Raw genomic sequence first — 21,101 nt, 5'->3', positions numbered from 1 at the left:
AGAACTCTGTCACACTGAATTCTCCTCTTAGATATTGCTGACGTAACTGAGTTTCCTTCAACTCAATAATCTAAAGAGTAAGATACAATTTTTACCACTGTTGTTAAACAAGTTGAATCTTTACCAGTCTATTGTAAATTTTCAGATTTAAGTCACATGAGTACAACCGTTTGGGGCTGGGAAAAGAAGGAAGAATGCAGCAATATGGAAGACAGCACATTGCAGAGATCCTAACCTGGGATTTTGGCCCCCAGGAACTATTTCTGCATAATTTCTTTTACGTTCTTTACTTATAGATAGAAATCTTATCAAACTAAAGCAATCATTTGTATCACTATAGGCACTATAGACACTATAGAGAAACTCTGGAAATCACTAGGGGGGAGTCTTCCTACTTCTCTTTCTCCTGACCAAACTCTCCATTCTTAGTGGTCTCTTTGCCCTCTGAAATGCATCCTTTTCCACTTGGGAATCCAGACTACACTCCACCCCACCTAACAATGAATAAAATTAGCACAACATATCCTTTTTCTGTTCAACTTCTAGCTTTCCAGTTTCAGATTCTTACCTTCACAGCTTGGAAGTGGCCTGCTCCACTGAAAATTTGGCTCACACTCCAGAGCTTCACTATCACTCAAAGTATACCCTGGATCACAGCCGAAAGTCACCAGTGCCCCCACATAGAAATCATTCCCATAGCGTAGCCCATTGACCGGAATCCCTGGATCCAAGCAATGATCAGACTGGAGCTTTACCGCTGTAAAAAAATAAGGGCATTCAATTTTTCACTCTGGGCCTGATAGTACTGAGGCTTATATGTTATTAGTGAAACCAATTTCCTCATGGCTGCTACTAAAGCTGAGAAAAATGTAAGTTGTGTGTGATGGGATACACAGATAATTTTTCTTTCTCTAATAATACACATTTTTGCATCATTCTATTCGATATGAGAAATACTAAACTTGGGACACAACAATGTTCTGGGAGAAGCATCTACTGTCCAATCTGGTCAAATTTACATCCGTTTCAAAGCCTGATTCTTTCAGTGAAACTTAGAACTGTAATCAAAAGTCTACATTTTTTTTTTACTTAGGTCAGGGACCACCACACTGTGTTTAATGGAACCTTTGAGAAAAACAATGCATTGCCCTGCTGTTAATTGAACATTTGGTGCTGACTGTGGGCTGATAATGAGGCTCTTTTAATTAATGTGTATTAATATAATACAGAAAGGAATGGAAATGGGATTTGAAACATTGCTTTTTGATTATGGCATGGGATGCATTTGGTGTATTAAATGGTAAACCTAAAGCAACAATCCCAAACTATTTTAAAGGGAAGGGAAATACAAACACATCACTGCGTCATTATAATCATCATAGACCATATTTGGAGGATAATGTACATAAAATAAATGGCATAATAGTAGCCAAAATGATGATTGGTGATGTTTTCAGGAGGAGACTATTCCTGGGGCATTGCCAACTGAAAAGATCTGCACTATATGAACTCCATGGGATGTATTAACCCATATTTTATGGTCCCAAACAGAATAGAATAGAATAGAATAGAATAGGAGTTCTTTATTAGTCAAGTGTGATTGGACACACAAGGAATTTGTCTTTGGCGCAGATGCTCTCATTGTACATAAAAAACAAGATACATTAATCAAGAACCATAAGGTACAACACTTAATGATAGTCATAGGATACAAATAAGCAATCAGGAAACAGTGAATATCAATATAAATTGTAAGGATACAAGCAACAAAGTTACAGTCCTGCAGTGATAAGTGGGAGGAGATGGGTGATAGGAACAATGAGAAGACTAATAGTAATGCAGCCTTAGTCAATAGTTGTGACAGTGGCAAGGGAATTATTTGTTTAGCAGAGTGATGGCGTTCAGGGGGGAAAAAAAACTGTCCTTGTTTCTAGTTGACTTGGTATGCGGTGCTAGGTAGCATCATTTTGAGGATAGGAGTTGAAACAATCTATGTCCAGGATGTGAGGGGTCAATAATATTTTCATGACCCTCTTTTTGACTCGTGAAGTATACAGGTCCTCAATGGAAGGCAGGTTGGCAGCAATTGTTTTTTCTGCAGTTCTAATTATCCTCTGAAGTCTGTGTCTGTCTTGTTGGGTTGCAGAACCAAATTGGTTATAATACTTCTAAAGGAAGCACTGAACATTTGGAATTGAGCACAGAAAATATTTTTACGTGACTGGAGACTTTTTTTTTAAAGTATCAGAGAGAACACCCACAAAACCTATTGCAATTAGCAGAAAGGTATGAATAGCACATAAAGGTGCCAAATACAACAACAGCCTCACAGTGATCAAAACTGAAGGCTGTCAGACACTAAATAACTCTGCCTCATTTGTCCAGATCAGACAGCATTTATTAATAGAGGAAGGCCCACACAGAACTCTCTATTTTGCCTAGAAACAGGCACCCTTCTCCAAAATAGGTGTGTGAAAAGCATCTCTCTCTTTTCAGGACTGAGTTTCCATTGAATTTCAGAAGTGGCCTTGTGCAAATCACCACTCATTGTAAAAAAGAGGCTGACATTTTCACAGCATAATTCAGGACAGGCATCTTCAGTCTCGGTATCTTCAGGGTGCTGAGTTTGTCTCCACATTCCAGCTTAAGCTCCAATGATTTCATATAGAGATTGAAAAGCATGGAGGGTAGAATAAGGTAGAATTCTAAAAAAAAACTCTCCAGGACCTACTCTCAGATATTTGTTCCCTCCTATTCTTTAGATAATGGTTTGGTTTGGTTTGGTTTGGTTTGGTTTGGTTTGGTTTGGTTTGGTTTGGTTTGGTTTGGTTTAGTTTAGTTTAGTTTAGTTTAGTTTAGTTTAGTTTAGTTTAGTTTAGTTTAGTTTAGTTTAGTTTAGTTTAGTTTAGTTTAGTTTTAGTTTAGTTTAGTTTAGTTTAGTTTAGTTTATTGTCATTGCACATTGTACAACAAAATTAAATACCATCTTCAGTGTACATTATAACTATAAAAATAAAAAAGCACACATCCTTCTTATGCTATATAATTGAAATTGAAAACCCAACATTGTATTAATATTGCACTATACCATAGAATTCAATATAGTTACTGTCTTGGGATAGAAGCTGTTTTTCAGCCTATGTGTCCTTGTTTTTATTATCCTGTACCGTATGCCAGATGGTAATAGTTCAAAAAAAAGTGCCCAAGATGAGATGGATCTTTGAGAATGTTTTGAACTTTAAGGCAGTGGGAGCTATAAAGCTCTTCCAAAGAGGGGAGAGGGCCACCAATGATCCTCTGGGCAATGATTAACCCTCTGGAGTGCTGTCCTATCTGCCACTGTGCAATTGACAAACCATACACAGGTCACTAAGTTAAAATACTCTCTATGGTGCAGTGGTAGAAGGCCACCAGCAATTTTTCATTCAGTTCTGTTTCCTGAGAAGTCTCAGGTAGTATAATCTCTGCTGGGTCCTTTTGACCAGGGCTGCAATGTGAATGCCTCAGGTCAAGGTCCTCTTTTATGATTCTTTTAATTCTTAATCTTTAAGCCTGGCTTAACACTTTTTTGTTTGACTTAGAGCAAACCTGAGTATTTTATGGCCTGCAGGCAACACCCAGTCCGTGGGCAGTCCCAGTCCAGCCTGTGGTATTGGTATTGGCAGGATGAGACAATAGGGGCAGGGAGTGGGATGTCGGGGACAGGGGCAGGACATCAGTGTGGCATTGCAGGGACAGCATCACCATCAGAGGATAGGGGATTGGTGCAGTGGCAGTAGCAGGGGGGGGAGAGCGGTGACAAGACAGAGTGGCGGCAGCCATTGGCAACAGTCCCAGTTTCTCAAGTGGTCCCTTGGGAAAATTAATTGCCCACCCCTGATTTAAAGGAACAGGGATTCTCCTCTGATTGGGTAATAGAATGTAGAGCTGTCTATCTATTCATTTATCAATCACATTATTGAACTCTCCATCCCCCTCAGAGGAATTCAGAAGGAATGAATAAGGCATTAAGATGGGATGCGGAAGCAGATAGGCTCACTCTTGAACTTAAAAATAAAGGGGAATCAGAATATTTTGAAGTCTGGAACAGATTTTATGATTGGTATAAGACAAAGTGACAAGACTGGAACAAACTGTATATATTGTGATTGGACAGAAGGTTTATACAATGTATTAAGTAGGCTAATAGTTAATGGTTGAGACTAGTTGTATATAATGTGAATGTATGGTCACTTAGACTTTGCATACTGCATTGTTTTAAATGTAAAAATAATAAAAATATATCCCCCCCCCCTAAAAAAAAGATGGGATTTGTGATGGAGAACATTATACCATCCCAAGAAAGAGCAAACAGGAGAAAAAAACTCCAAATAATCCAAATTTTGATGTTGCTTAATATAAGAGAGAAAGTTTGGACAGCTTTCATGAATCTGTTATTTTACTTTACTACAAAAAGATCAGTGCAGCTTCTGGACAGGCCTCCTTAACAGGCTTTTCTCTGGCTTTTCAATTGCATAATTTTCCTTGATTTAATTAGTTACATTGATTTAACTAATGCCCTTGACTTACAAAGTCCAATTTATCTATTGTTTTGACTGTAAAGTGGTTACCTGTTTGATATTCTGTTAATTTTGTCAGAATTAGAGTTGCCTATGTTATAATGTATTTAATTTGTATGAAACATATTCTGATTTAATTGAGATTCTTTTATTTCTGTTCTGTGCTTAGATTTTAAATACATTCAACTATTACTATTACTCAGTTGCACTATTGTGCTTGTTGTTGTTTTTCTCCCTTTCTCCCTTTCACCTTTCCACATTTTCCTTTGCATTCATCCTGCTCTTAGGACAGTGTTTTCCACATCACTAATATATAGAGACCCAGTGATGGTGCATACAATATTACCTAGTTGTGCAAGTACTGAGAATTATATATTTCCATAAAGACCACAAGTACCTAATTAACATCTTGAAGGAGAAAGTTACATCATGAATGTCATTGTTTGGACTTGTCCCAGCTGCCTTTGCCACAGTCGCAACCAGCACTATAGAGATTTAAGCCCTTAGCACATTTGGGATTAAAAGCATACGAAGAAGATCTGTTCTACAGATTTAGGTGATCTATCATGACATTGGAAAAGGTCTAATTGACTTACTTTCATAGTGGATCTGAAAGCCAACGTCCGAGTGACTTTTGTCCGTGGTAAAGAGCAAGTAGAGAAAATTGCTGGTGCTGATGAGAAACTGTGGGACTTGGGTCCCATCATAAACTCCAATCAAAGGGGACGAGTAGGATTTGCCATCACGCACTTCCAGCGTGTCATAATTCACCTCTGTTTTAAACCTACAGAAAAAAATGGGAGAAAAGCTGGTAATAAATTAGCCCTTTCATCCTTTCCTCTCTCTTCCCATAATAGATAATCCTCTGGTTATGGCCATAATTAAGCCTCACAATTATGGTCATAAGTTGTGTGAGCATCATAAAGTGGATCACCACTGATTAGACTTCATTTTATAACCTTTTCTGCAGCACTTATTAAGCAAATGCAGTGGCCATAAATGAACACCGTGGCTGTTAACCAAACTAATTGTTTGATACGGGCTATGTTTTTGTCAACAAAAACATAAACCCTGCCAATAAAAGTGTGTATAGTCAAGGCTGGGGTTTTCCCAGTTGCAATAGATGGCTTTTAAGGTTGCACCATAAGAAAGGCTGAGCGCCAAAGAATGGAGGCCTTTGAACTCTGGTGCTGGAGAAGACTCCTGTGAGTCCCCTGGCACTGCACAGTGATCAAACCAGTCAGTCTTAGAGGAGATAGATCCTGACTGCTCTTAGAAGGCCAGATCCTGAAGAGGAAACTCAAGTACTTTGGCCACCTAATGAGAAGGAAGGACTCACTGGAGAAGAGCCTCATGCTGGGAAAGATAGAGGGGAAAAGAAGAAGGGGACGACAGAGAATGAGGTGGCTGGATGGAATCACAGAAGCAGTTGGCGTGAGCTTAAATGGACTCCAGAGGATGGTAGAGGACAGGAAGGCCTGGAGGAATGTTGTCCATTGGATCGCGATGGGTTGGACATGACTTTCCAACTAAAAACAACAATGTTTTTGTTGGAAACCAGAAGTAAACACTGATTTTTAGCAAAACTTCTGTATATTGTGGTCACATGACCCCTGGGTGCTACAAATGGCCAAAAATGTGGGACAGCTGCCAAGCGTCCAAAATGCAGTCATGTGAACTATGGGATGGATGACATTGGAACTTTGAAACTGGGTAATTAGATGGGGGGGTCTGTTGTAACTTAGAACTGTCATTGAATGATTGGCTATAAGTTGTGGACTATTTCTTTTCTATCTGAGGGTTAAATAGGATTCCCCAACTGAGCTGAACTTATCTTCCCCTCCTTAAACCCCCATTTAATTTTATTCCCTTTTCCATATTTATGAACTGTTCCTACCACTGAAAGTTCTCACAGCAGTTTACAGAATCAAAACAAAGTGAATCCTTTCTAAAACAACACCATAAACTGTGATTAAAACAAATGGCAAATTAAGATCAATAACCCTGAACAGAGAATAAAACATGAAACAGAACCAATTTTAAAAGAGCAGCAAAGAACAGAAACGCCCAAGGGGTAGAAAAACATGGCCTAGATGAAATAATTAATTCCCTCCCTGGGAATTGCATTTCACCACTGAGCACCATTATGAATATGTCCGCTTCCCTAAGAGGCACTCGCTGTCTGCACCTGACGGGAATCCTTTGAGAATCCTTTGTTGGCTCTTGTTATCCATACTAAAGGAAAAGTATTAACCTCCAGCTGTTCAGTTGCTTTTTCCCTTTTATCTTCACTTCATCAAGAATGCCCAAAATGCTCTGGATTAAGTGAAAATTAAGAGAAAGTGGGTGGCACAAAGAAAAAGGACATAAATTGTAGTGGGAAAGTCTGGAGAAAGCCAAGCATGCCATGAAAAAGAGATATATCAATTCCCATTCAAACCTATCTTTAATTTTTTTAATATTCTTGTGATGGAATATGCACCTGGAGAAACAGTGAGGGGAATTTTGGCAGCACAGAGCTCTCTCCCAGAGAGAAGGCAGCACATTCTGGAGACAAGCCCAAATTGACAGGCTGCATAGTCCCCAGCTGGATGGGGGAGGAAGGAAGAGGTTCAGGGTAGCCGCACACTAGTATCTCCCAGGGTATATCTAATAGCTTAGAAGGTTACAGCTTTTGTCTGGCAAGATTCTGCCTATTAGATGTGAGCAAATAAAGAATTGGGACTCAACTTGATTTCATTGTGTCATCTTTGGACTTGGGTTGACCAACTTTGGGCAACCAAAACTTGGGTTTATTAATGCAGACAATCTATATTTCAATTTTATGTGATAGCTAAATCACAACATATTTCTAAGGACATTGACTGTTGATAGCAGTGTATTGTACAACAGTGATTTTTAGCCTCTTAACCTTGTGTATTAATATGTGTTTGCATGTGTATATCTCTGTATACATATATATACACAAGGGAACATGAAAAAGAGTAAAATATACTTTTCATTCTTTTTCATGGTTCCTTTTCTATTTGTTTAAATGTTTTCTTTGATGTATTCATTGAAAGAGAAAAAAAATTAAAAAAAACTTCAAATCAAAATAAATTTTGAAGATTTTCCATCCCATCTCTCTCCGTTAGGCACTAAAGAGTCAGAAATGGCTAAATTAGCCTCATGGTGGAAGAAACCTCAGAAACAGAATTCAACACTTGGCTTTGCTTTCAACAGTGAAGGAAGGCATTTAGTTCAATGAAGCATCTTTTAAAACGTGTATGATAACTTTTTTGAAAAATAAATAAACATTTTTTCAAGTTTTTAACTACCTCATGCCCATATGCACAAGCAGAGAGAAACAAATGAACCTGGATAGTAAATTTTATTTTATTTTTTCTAAAAATAAGTATTTATACCAGTGTAAGAGAATACTAGGAGCGTGGTGTCTCAGTGACTAAGATGTTGAGCTCGTCGATCAGAAAGCTTGGCAGTTTGGTGGTTTGAATCCCTAGTGCCGCGTAGCAGAGTGAGCTCCCGTTACGCATCTCAGCTTCTGCCAACCTAGCACTTCAAAAGCATGTAAAAATGCAAGTAAAAAAAAAATAGGGACCACCTTTGGTAGGAAGGTAACAGTGTTCCGTGCACCTTAGGCATTTAGTCATGCTGGTCACATGACCACGGAGACATCTGCGGATAGCGCTGGCTCTTCAGCTTTGAAACTGAGATGAGCATTGCCCCCTAGAGTTGGGAATGACTAGCATATATGTGCAAGGGGACCTTTACCTTAAGAGAATACTTGTAGCTCAGAAAACACCATGGACACCCCAGGACAATTTATAACCCGGCTGACATATCGAGCATTCCCAATCATGTAATTTTATTGACATGACTAAATTGTTGGTCACCTGTCAAATGTGATTTTGATTGGGTACCCTGGTTGAGCTTCAATGACCCATGCACAGTTGAGAGAGTCCTTGTAGAATCCCGGCCACCCTGGAGATAGGATCATTCCATTTGGTGAGGTCAGGTGGCCACCACAGGGAGCTATCCAGGAGAGGGAGGGAAATAAAGAAAATAAAAAAATAAATATTAGTGCAAAAAGCAATACTGTAAAGAAAATTGAATTATTTATTTGTCAGTGCACAAGATATGTACAATGAGATTGGTTGAGCTCACTCAGTGCACGCCCCCCCACGCCCACAATACAGCTCACAGTGAGGACAAAAAAAAGAAAAAAAAATCCCTAACACCCAGTCTTATTGCACCAGTGTGAACATATTACACATTGTGCCGCCCCTGCAAGCCCATCGTACCACATAGTTATGATATTATTTCACATTCAGGAGTCTGATAGCTATTGAGAACAATAGCATACCATATTTTTGGAGTATAAGATGCACCTTTCCCCCCACCCCAAAAGTGGGGGGAAATTTAGGTGTATCTTATAGACTGAATATGAGTGTTTTTGGCGTCCCAAACCCTCCGTGCATCACATTTTCAACCTCCCAGGCCCCCAGAAGCCCTCTGCAGTGCTCCACAAATCCTATTTTTTTCCAAAAATGGGCCCATTTTCGCAAAGAAATGGCTTGTTTTGGGGGTTCCAAGCCATCCACACTTCACATATTTGCCTTCCCAGACCCCGGAAGCACTCTGCAAGCCAAAAACAGGCTTGAAAACAGGCCCATTTTTGGCAAAAATGGGCTATGCAGAGCACTGTATAGTAATTTTGGCATCCGGGAGAGTGAAAATGCGACACATGGAGGCCAAAAACTATTTTTTCTTGTTTTCCTCCTGTAATTTTAGGTGTGTTTTATAGTCTGGTGTGTCTTATAGTCTTACTTCCCTTCTGCTTCATTTTGTCACAGAAGGCTCTCTTCATATTGATTAACAATCCAGGGATCAACCAAGCTGAAAGACTGATCCTAAATGTCTCAGACCGTTCCTCGAATGTCCAGGCCGGGGGGTGGGGGAGATCAGGGTCCTGCAGTCTGAATGGCTTGCAAAATGGTTGCAAGCATGTTCATGTCCAGTGGCCACGAACAGAAGGTCACCATGAGACAAAGCAGCCTTTCTTTGCCACTCACCAGGTCATCTATGTTACGTTGCAGCCCTCCAGATTTCGCTGGCCCACAATCAGTATTGCTAGGAAAGCCCATTGGGAGTTGTAGCTCAGCCTTATCTGGACTGCCTCAGACTTTCTGGATTAAATTGGGATGTGGCAGTGGTGGGTATAATGGTGCAACGGGGCCGGGCGTCCATCACATGCACGCACGCAGCACGCACATGCTCGTGATGCTCCACGATGCTCCAGCTGCTTGGCGGAACATTACACAGGCTCCGTACACTCCGTGTGCATGCGTGGAACCCTGATCGGCTCAAATACAGGTAAGGAGGGTGGGTGGGCACTCCGGAGCACCGTACCGGAACGGTACCTGGTGCTCCCAACAGGCACCGGTACGCCCATACCGGGGTGTACCAGTCGTATCCCACCACTGGGATGTGGGTCTTAGTTAGGTCAGCATGACTGATTCTGACTTACAAGGGCTTGTCAGGATTTCAGGCCAGGAGCCAGGAATGAACACAGACTTGGTTCAGGTAAAACACATCACCTGTCAATGATTGATGGCTTAACAAAGGTTGGCTAGGAGTTAATTAAGCCAGTGGTTCTTAGGGAAGTAAGGGGAAAAAAACCTTGGGGGGAAATGCCTTGTATTTTATCCCTTGTGAGACAGAGATTATATCTATTGTACTTTAGGGGAAAAAAAATTGATAGCTTGAGCAGAAAGAAATTCACTAAAAATAATTTAATTTTGTCTATTTCCTGGATCCTTTCTTGAAAGCATAATCTCCCAATTCCCCCCCCCCCCGTGTTCTAATGGTAGAATTTCCAAATTCCAAATCATAATCCACCAATTGCCTCCCAAGTTTTTGAAAGCAACACATTTCCACCCCATTTTTTCCAATCCCAACTGCTTTGCTCTGCCCATCTGATGATTTTTATTCCTTAAACATCAAACAGTGCCTTAAATATTCTAGACAGATTTCCCCCTTATTTAATTAAAAAAGAAGCTACTTATAAATTGCATTTAATTGAGCTCACACTGGAGGGCAAGTCCAAGGCAAGCAAGAGAGATGGGTGGTAAAGGAGGACACATTGATAGTGATGAGGTTATCAAAACTGTCAGAGAATAAAAAGGAATTTGAAACAGTTTTGATACTTTTTATTTTCCTCCACCACTTAAACTAAGAGTGAGAAGGTACATGAACTATCAAGCTTCTATGACCCACTCAGAAGAGATTTTAACAAGAGTGAAGTAAACAAAGCTGCAAACAGTTTGTGAGCAATGTTGATGCTTGTTTTTGAAAAGAAATGAAAAGGCAGAACAGATAAATGTCAAATGTTACACGTCCTGTGACTGAAGAAGAATAACTTGGAGCAAGGAGCATCAGTTCTGGAGTGACTGTCATATTTTTTGTCTGGATGCAAATTGACACAATATTTGAAATTAAATATTATCTTCCTGAATGAACTAAAACTAATAACAAGAACCTCAAAATTGATTGATGGGACAATTGTTTCACATCATAGAATTTGCACTGGACCAGCCCTGGGGAACCCACAGCTCAGCAGCTGAGTTCATGAATGAACTTAATAAAACCCTGGGCAAGGAGCGTTCTGGGTAGGATTTCAGTTGCAACTATCCATCTGTCCTTATGCTTGCCATTAACATTCTTGGTGGCAGGGTGTTCCAGAGGGATATGATTTCTCCCTTACAGCTTTTTTACCTCCTTCCTGGTGGGAGAATATTTCATGTGGCAATTTTGCCTTCTGTATAGAATTAAGGGAATGAAGCTAACTAAAGCTGACTTCAGTGAAGCTCAAGGGATCAATAAACCAAATTCTTTTCCATTTGGGATGATTTCATCTTTAGTCATTTCCAAACTCCATTAAGAAATCAAGAAGGCATGGAATTACACTGATAAAAATACTGAATACTGAGATGTGGTTTATCTCACAACATTTTAATGCAACCTACCTGAATCTAAATATAGCAATAAATGATCCCACTGAAAACTTAATAGAACAAAAGGCCAAAGAGACAGAGAGAAAACATAAGTGCAATACTTTTTTAAAAAATTAGTCTAGCAGCTTGTCAAGTGCAAGCAAGTAGAACTATGCGTGAATCATCTCAAGCAGAAGTAGTGTTGTTAGTCACCTATGAATGTTGTCAAACTGACTGCATTCTCATGGGAATGGTCAGACAAGGCTTCCAAGATTCTGGGGGTGAAGTCAGGCCTGTGTCACTTCCTGCAGTGCGACGATTCTACGCTCACCACCCTCTTAACACTTCCCTCCAATTGAGCTGGTTATTCTACCAAAGCAGCTGTAAGTCATGCAGGGATATCCAGGAGAGAGGGAAGGGGCTAAAAAGTCAAGATGCTGTCCACAACCACATGACAGAAGACGGCTCACTTATTTACATGTGTTTATAACCAGGGGTGGGCATCAAAAATTTCAGCAACAGGTTCTCTGCCCATTTGCTGGGTGGGCATGGCCATGGTGGGCATGACCTAGTCAGCCTCCTGCACCACAATGGTATGTGTGGGTGTGTTTTCGCCTTCCCCAGGCTCTGGAGGTTTTCCTCAAGCTTCTGGGAGGGTGAAAGTGCCTCCCTTGAGCTCTGGAGGCCTTCTGGGAGGCCCATTTTTCTCCATCCCCGAGGCTCCATGCATTTACCTTGCATCCAAAATGGGCCATGTGGAGACTCTTGGGAGGAGCAGGGTGGGGTGGGAGGGGTGGGGCGGGGCCAGCCAGGGATGGAATTTGGAGATTCTCCAAACCACCCATAACGTTAGCTAGGGGTTCTACCGAACCTGGGCGAACCCATAGCTACCCACCCCCATTTCCAACCCCATCACACAGGGTGGGGATTTGATCATGTAGTCATAGCTACTATCTTCCCTTCTTTGCTCCCTCCCCCAGGGCTCTAGATGCTTCTGTAGTTACATCAGTTTGCATACAAAATTCACATCCATTTGTTCCTCAGGTACTTCTTATATTTATTTATTTCCTTCTCTTAACTGTTATAACTAAGAAAACAGCAAGCAACATGGCAATTTACCTTCACATCTCAGGACTGCATTATCCCAAACCACATTGCCTTCCTTCAAGACACAGGTGATTGTTTCTGAGCCATGGGTCCTTATGAAGCCTTCGTCACACAGGAAAGAGACTGAGCTCCCAAGTTGGAGGCTATCACCAAACCGCTTCCCATTGACCGGCACTCCTGGGTCAGGACACTCATTGTGTCTGAAGGCTGGAAAGAAACAACAAGACATGGTGAAGCAAATGCCTTTTACCCCAAAGAAAATGGTCCTCTGCATTTGCCTTATGCTTCTTGTCTTCAGAGATGAAGTTTGGTTAACACTTTAATGGGCATCAAAAAACATCCTATTCTGTACCTTTGCTATTTCCTGCCTTCTTTTAGCAATCTTGCCAGTCCGAAATGCATCTTCAATGTGGACCTGAAGACTCTAGTTAGTGAGAAGGATGTGAGAGTGCTTGCCTGAGTGAAGTCAGTTGTTTATATGATGCAATAGACCCATATGGTCACCATTGACTGAAAGACACCGGTCCCTGTGATTCTGGAGAACCTCTGGATATGTCCTTCTTTGCTGCTCTTTTTATAGAGACTTTCAAACAAAATTTATTTTTCTGATAATTAATAGGTATCCTGGCCGGTCTGATAGCATTAATCTTCAGTGGTTGCTTAAAATATGAATGTATAGTAGTCATAGCGCAGGTAGCTAGATTCTGCACAGCAACACAAAAGTTTCTCTGGAACTCCATAATAATACTTTTATATAATTAATGCACCAAATCTTTTAATATTATCCCCCTGCTGTAGTTTAGTACCTAATAACTATAGACTTTCACAATTCAACAATTACTCATACATTATAGTCAGTGGTGCGATTCAAATTTTTTTACTACCGGTTCTGTGGACATGGCTTGGTGGGCGTGGCAGGGGAAGGATACTGCAAAATCCCCATTCCCTCCCGATCAGCTGGGACTCGGGAGGCAGAGAATAGATGGGGTGGGGCCAGTCAGAGGTGGTATTTGAGTATTCTCCGAACTACTCAAAATTTCTGCTACAGGTTTTCCAGAACTGGTCAGAACCTGCTGAATATCACCTCTGATTATTGCTTAGGTTACGCTCTTGTTTATGTGCAACTGATTGGTAGGCTGCTAAATTATGATTTCAACATAAATTTTATTTGTCATTGGTTATTATTTTATTCCAGAACTTTTAATTAGATATTCTTTGAATATTTTTAATTATACTGGTATTGACTGTAATAAATATGTGATTGATTGATTGACCCATATGATGGAGTAACAGATGTGAACTGTGGCTTAGAGGTTGTTCTCAACAAACTTGTTTATTTGACAGAAGTAGCTTAGATTCTACATTGTAAGAATGTAGGTTTTTATTCTTATGATCTTAAAATGGTATACACCATATTATTGATGTCTTACTTTGCAATAAAGAAAAAAAGTTAATTATATCTGAGAACCTATCACCAAGTAAGTCAGATACGGGGTTAAGTATCTGGGGTGCTAAGACTTATGTGAAGGCTGACTGTTGGTAAGAGAAGGCTGTTGAGTAAGATAAAAGGACTTGATTTGCCCACAATCTCTCAGTGTGAGGCTCCCTGAACTGATGTGTTCAGAGTCACACTGTGTCTGAATTGGGTGGCTACATAAATGTGTTTATGTGGCTACATAAATTTGTTTAACAAAAATAAATACGCATGGCAGAAGATAATTAGAGGAATGTCTATATCCAGAATCAAGTCAGAATAGTCATATTCAATTCCATTGTCTGGCCTTGATACAGAATAGAAATAGTTGCCCTTAGGGTGATTTAGAAAACCATAAAATAACAATAAAATCTGTGCATCTCTAGCTACAAATATTTAATCCATAACTCATATGACATAAACGTTGCCCAGAGAAAATGGGCAGGTATTGAATACCAAATTAAAAAGTAAAGATTTCAAGTGCCTTAACACAGAGTTCCTCAGCGTTTCTGGCTTTGCGGACCGGTGGGAGGGGAAAGAGGGGATGGTTACGTGCGAGCAGCCAGCAAGTGCTCAGACAGCTCCAATTGTGTGGGCAGTGTGCACACACACCTCTTGCTCATTTAAATGGAGCACACCCATGCTCACCTGCTGCTCAAGCAAGTAAGGATGTGTGTGCATGTGTTCACCAGCCATTTCCGTGGCCTGGTTGCAAAACCCTCATGGCCCACTAGTGGGGGAACCCTTGCGTTAGGTAAAGGTAAAGGTTCCCCCCCCACATGTGTGCTAGTTGTTTCTAGCTCAGGGATGGTGCTCATCTCCGTTTCAAAGCCAAAGAGCCAGCGCTGTCTGAAGACGATTCTGTGGCCATGTGGCCGGCATGGCTAAATGCTGAAGGCGCACAGAACACTGTTACCTTCCCACCAAAGTGGTCCGTATTTTTTTACTTGCATGTTTTATGTGCTTTTGAACTGCTGGGTTGGCAGAAGCTGGGACAAATAATGGGAGCTCACTCTGCTATGTGGCACTCGGGATTCAAACTGCTGAACTGCCGATCGTCTGATCAACAAGCTCAGTGTCTTAGCCACTGAGCCACTGTGTCCCTTCCCTTAACACATGCCAATAATATAGGTCTTTAGCATGCCCTTTTCTTTCTTTCTTTCTTTCTTTCTTTCTTTCTTTCTTTCTTTCTTGCTTTCTTTCTTTCTTTCTTTCCTGCCTTCCTTCCTTCCTTCCTTCCTTCCTTCCTTCCTTCCTTCCCTCCCTCCCTCCCTCCCTCACTAACTTTACATTTGCCCTTTTCAGTTTGAGATGTTTCTTGAACCTTTAAAATACTCTCAGTATTCTTGAAGTGGACTATATTTACATTCAAAAACAGACATTCTCAACTTAGAAGTACACTACTTTATCAAACAAAATGTTTCAAGGTTTGACAATATCAATTATACCATTTCATTAGGTGGATGAGTAGCTACAGGACTATTGGTACGAATTTATGAAGTTTGTGCCCTATAGTAGCTTGTCTTTCTTTTCCCCATTTTAATCTAAATACGTAGGAATTTTTAAATACCAACATTTATTGGATTTCTATGCATTTTTTGCTGGTGTCTTCAATATAACTCGCTACCTAAACTTAATCCATTTTCTGTTATTGGCATCTAGGTTTACTACAGCAAGAACAGAAGCTTTTGAAATGGAATATTGCATTCATGGAATGAGGATTCAATAACAACATGTACGACAGTTTATCTAGCAGGAGAGCTGAGAGACAGTTCATAATAATCAGATGGTGCTCTTGTCCTTGTAGTTATATTTTCCTTTTTGGAAGAGTAAGATTATTTGCAAGAAGAAGGTCTCCAGAGTTTTAGGCAGGAATATTTTGCCAATTCGATTTGGAGATGTGAGGGGATGAATCTGAAATTTGCCACATGCAAAGTGTAGGCTGTAAGACTTGAGGTAGCTGTTCCATGCATATGGTGACAATCGGTGGTGGAAACCTCCTTGTTCAACAACCGGTTTGGTGGTCATACACTTTGTGGGTGTGTATGCCCATGTGTGATGTGTGATGTGTGCTGCACACACATGCACAGTTTGAAAAAATCTTCACTTCCGTGTTTTTTTTTTTTTTTTTTTTTTTTTTTTTTTTGGAGTAAGACAGCTGATTAATGCGGGGATCTGCTCTGCCATGCGAATCAGCTGAGAAGATAAAGGTAGGAAAATAGAGTGGGTGGGCAGATGGGCCCATCTGATCATCAGGGAAAACCGGTTCCCTCCCAGCTGATCATCAGAGCTACCGGTTCACCCAAACTGGTCCGAACTGGTAAAATCCCACCCCTGGTGACAAGGATAACTTTCTTACGCCTAATCCAAATCTACACTTTTAAAACTTTACCAACAACAATTTGAGCAAAGACCAAGAACCCCGCAACAACCAAATGACAAAAATAAAGCCCCTTCAAACCCCCACCCCAAAATATAGGTTAGTGACTTTGATCAACTTGTCCTCTAATCCAGTATGACAAATTATTTTTTAATAATAGCTGGTTTGCAGTCGCCAACCAGAAATCCCATTAATTTTGTAGAGCTGTCAACCACTGTTGTAACAAAGGTCGTTTATCATTCTTGCCAAGTCAATCTAATCATGTTCCATAGAAAATTATAGGAGAAAGCTTTAGTGCAAATTGTCATGCGAAACTGCCATGCACTTCACTATGAAAAGCTTGGAATTAAGAGGATCCAAGAATAATTATTGCTCGTGTTTTTGCTATAGGCAATAAAGTTGTTTCTTCACTTTATAATGTAGTAGCTGATAACCCAGCATTTCCTGGGTATTTATTCATAGGGGGAAAATATCTAGACCAAACGTAATTTCTAATGTTGGGTTTTCCCCCTTACCAGAGGGAGCCCCGTTGTGGAGTACTGTGAAGCCATTACCATGGCAACTCCACTGCGCTGTACAGTAGAAACCATTTTACAGCAGTACAGTAGAATCCATTTTAAGGCACAACAGGCTGTATCTTAACAGGACATAGACCCTGAGGGGTGTTAGGGGTACCTTACCCCCACAGTATTTTTTTTCTAGAGAGTAAGTCATCTGTGTACCAAGTTTGGTTGAAATTGCTCAAGGAATTCCAGAGTTATGCTGGAATACACACACACAGTATATATATAGATTTGGTTGTTTTAGGAGTCTTAGTGGGACAATCTAGTTTCCCAATTCAGCCTTTGCAGGATAACAGTGATCATGAATTCACTGCACTCGCTACCATCAGATTTCTAGGCCTAAGTCAGTAGCAAGATGTATCAGGTACTGCTTTGTCAAAATCAAATCTGTCCATAAGCAGAGTGCTTGCAAGGCATGGCCTTCCATGCAAAATGTGGGTCTGGTTCCATAAAGATGGGAAGATTTGGAGCTACCCACAATAGATGAATGATTGGTGAAGATAATGGGACTTAGATGGCTAAACTGACTTCTTTGATCCAAGAAAAAAATAATATCTAAGTTTACTATCGACTGGAAACTCCTTTTGTATAAAAGACAAAAATAAATAAACAAACCAACATGATTTATGGTTTTAATGATCAGACAGGATGATGATAGAAAGAAGAAAGTTAGATGTAGAGTAAGAAGTAAATTTATAATTGCATTTATAACTACTGAAAAGAAAATTGGAAGCTGTATCTTTTCTCCTTTCTTTTCTATTTTTCCTTTTACTTCCACCCCTTTCTTGTACTTTTAGCTTTCCCTTTGATTTCTTTTTATTTTTTGTTATTTTATATTAGTTTTTATTAGTTTTATTTTTTAAAAAAAGACAAATATTTTATGTGGAATAAATAATAAACCTCCTGTTCAGACTTTTTCCCTCTAGAAGTTAGTACAGAAATCTATTTCACCAAACCTTTAATTCCAGCTGAATGTTTATGTGAATCCATTTGTGGATGGGAATTTGTTATTTGTTTTGGCACAGTTAGTCCTCAATTTACAATGGTTCATTTAGTGACCATTCAAAGTTACATTGACACTGAAAAAAGTGACATGACCATTTTTCCTACTTGTGACCATTGCCCCATCCACATGGTCACATAATAAGCAAAGTCAATGGGAAAACCAGATTCACATAACAACCATGTTACTAATTTAACTGCAGTGATTCATTTAATAAGTGTGGTAAGAAAAAGCATAAAATGGGGCAAAACTCACTTTACAAATTTCTTACAAAATTTCTAGGCTCAATTGTGGTCATAAGTCAAGGACTAGCTGTTTATTGTTAATATATTTTACTTTGTTTTATGTTACCTACAGTCTACTGATTGGGGCAGGTTCCAAACTTAACAAACAAATAAAGCAATAAAAGCATTTTTAATCCATTAAAACTGTATCAATCAATCAATCAATTTTTATTATGGTCACAGGCCAGCGTTAAAACTGTATTTATATATCTCTTTATATAAAATTCAATAACTTTATTTTGTGGGCTGCAATTGTTTACCACATATTTAAATATATTTTACAATAATTGCAAAATGAATCTATATCTGGGGTTTTGACCTTTTCCCCAAATCATATATGGTTCAATGGTCAGTTTAAATTTATATAGTGCTAAATTTAAGGACTTCGATGATTCATAACTAAGATTTGTACTATGAGCCTGTTCTCACAGTAGTAGTATACTAGTATAATTTTAAGACATATTGCAATTTGCATTGGTTTTAATTTTTTCTATGTGAATGGACTGAATATTGCACTATTTTCTATTTTCCCTAGACATTCCCATTGCAGTATCCCAGGGTCATGTGATCCCATTGTTCAAAAGCACTGAAGATTCAGAAAATACATATTCTAATGCTCTAGTCTAGTGGAACATTTTTGGGGGCAGCATAATCAATTTTTGATGTTATCTTCCACTGTCAACCTCAGGGGTACAATGCTTAAACTATTATCAAAACTTTAATTAAAAGTTAGTTGTTGTGTTACCTACCGTCTACAGATTGGGGCAAGTTACAAGCTTAACAAAAAATAAAAATTAGCTCTTCATGTTACCTACCATCTATAGATTGGGGCAGGTTAGCTCTTGTCTTACTCCTATCCCACAATTTTGACTTATCTTCCTGAATATTGTATGTATGTGTGTGTGTTTGTGTGTGTGTGTGTGTGTGTGTGTGTGTGTGTGTGTGTGTGTAGAAAATTACGGAAGTATGTATGTAACTTTTGGCAACCACAGGAAGGTCCTCTACTTACAACTATTTTCTTAGGGACAGTTCGATGGGCATCGAGAAAAGTGAATGATGACTAGTTTTCACACTTATGATGCATCAAAATTCAGGAACTTGGCAACCCACATATATTTACAGTGGTTGCAGTATCCCAGGGTCATGTGATCATCATTTGCTACCTTTCCAGTTGATTTCCAACAAGCAAATGGGGGAGGTGGATTTGCTTAACAACTGCATGGCTCACTTAACAATTGTAATGATTCCTTTGAAAACTAAAGGAAAATGATCATTAAATCAGGTGTGACCCACTTAACAACCACCTTGTTTAGCACTAGGAATTCTGGCTTCAGTTGCAGTTGTAAGTTGAGGTCCGTACTGTAGAATTAAAAACTGAACCTAAATATGCCACGTCAATCAATTCAGAGAAACGTGCGACACATTTTTAACTTAATTGTTGCTCCTACTTATGGTATTTCTCATTCTGCAAAGATGTGAAAACATCAGATTTTAGTCAAAATATGCAGCTTAAATATTAAATATTCAAAAGCTACAAATATGTATATGCCACGAATCCCTTGAGTCAGTAGAACTTTGCAGCTGCAAAGCATATTAACATCAAACGATGTTGACATTTGTCATTCACTTACGAGGTTTAATTTACCTGAAAATTATCTGAAAAGAAGATGCAGAACAGATAGTGGCAAACAAATAATGCTAGCTATATTAGGAAAGACAGTGAGAATATACAACAGGGAAAAATACGTTAAAGAACGGGATAAATTGACATGTCAAACAATGAAAGAAGGGCAATTTGCATTTTAAAAAGATTCTCGAGCAATTTATATTCCGTAACATAAATTAAAGGAAGATATGCACAGAGGCTCCATATGTTAAAAATTATGGTGAACGTATCGTAGTTATGATCTCTTGGATCACAGGACAGTTTTAAATTTCAAGAGCATGTGGTAGATGCATTCTAAGTTGGTTGGTTTCCAGTTTGCTTCTGGGCCCAATTCAAGGTGCTGGTTTTCATTTTTGAAACCCTAAATAGCATAGAGCTGAGCTATTTGAAGGACTACCACTCCCTGATTACACCTACCCATCCTAAAATATATGAAGAACAGTTGCAGGAACTGGGTATGTCTAGTTTAATGAGAAGAAGGACTAGGGGAGACATGATAGCAGTGTTCCAATATGTCAGGGGTTGCCACAAAGAAGAGGGAGTCAAACTATTCTCCAAAGCATCTGAAGGTAGAACAAGAAGCAATGGATGGAAACTACTCAAGGAGGGAACCAACCTAGGATAAATTTCTAATCAATTTAGAAATCAAATTTAGAACAATTAATCAGTGGAACAATTTGCTTTCACAAGTTGAGGGTTCTCCATCACTTTTTAGGTTTTTTAGAAGAGAGTTGACCAACCATTTGTCTCAAATGATATAGGGCTGTGATGGTGAACCTTTGGCACGCATGCCACAGGTGGCACACAGAGCCCTCTCTCTGGGCATGCGAGCTGTCGCCCTAGCTCAGCTCTACCATGCATGCCCGCGCGCCTCCCACTGGCCAGCTGGCCTGTTTTTGCTCCTAGGAGCAAAAACTGCAGGGAGGCCTACTAGGCCCAAAATGGATGGAGCATGGGAGATTGCATACACATGCTCAGAGGGGTGCAGTGTGGGGGGGTGTCGCACGGGCATTGCATTATGGGCACTTTTGGCACGTGATGACAAAAAGGTTAGCCATCAATGATATAGGGTC

General features: G+C 39.7%; 1 protein-coding gene across 1 annotated transcript in view; it reads right to left on the bottom strand.

Moving 5' to 3' along the window:
* CSMD2 (CUB and Sushi multiple domains 2) overlaps positions 1–21,101 on the bottom strand; it is a 735,331-nt gene that overhangs the window by 264,396 nt on the left and 449,834 nt on the right. Inside the window, exons 14-17 of the mRNA XM_032227842.1 lie at positions 12,671–12,865; positions 8,453–8,591; positions 5,156–5,343; positions 569–757 (exon numbers count right to left, since the gene is read on the bottom strand). Of these exons, the coding sequence (XP_032083733.1) occupies positions 569–757; positions 5,156–5,343; positions 8,453–8,591; positions 12,671–12,865 (711 nt within the window). The remainder of the gene's footprint in view (positions 1–568; positions 758–5,155; positions 5,344–8,452; positions 8,592–12,670; positions 12,866–21,101) is intronic.

This window comes from Thamnophis elegans, chromosome 12 (assembly GCF_009769535.1).
Source record: "Thamnophis elegans isolate rThaEle1 chromosome 12, rThaEle1.pri, whole genome shotgun sequence".
Taxonomy (NCBI): Eukaryota; Metazoa; Chordata; class Lepidosauria; order Squamata; family Colubridae; genus Thamnophis; species Thamnophis elegans.
The sequence above is the reverse complement of the archived record's forward strand: the minus strand, read 5'-3'. Positions and strand labels throughout refer to the sequence as shown.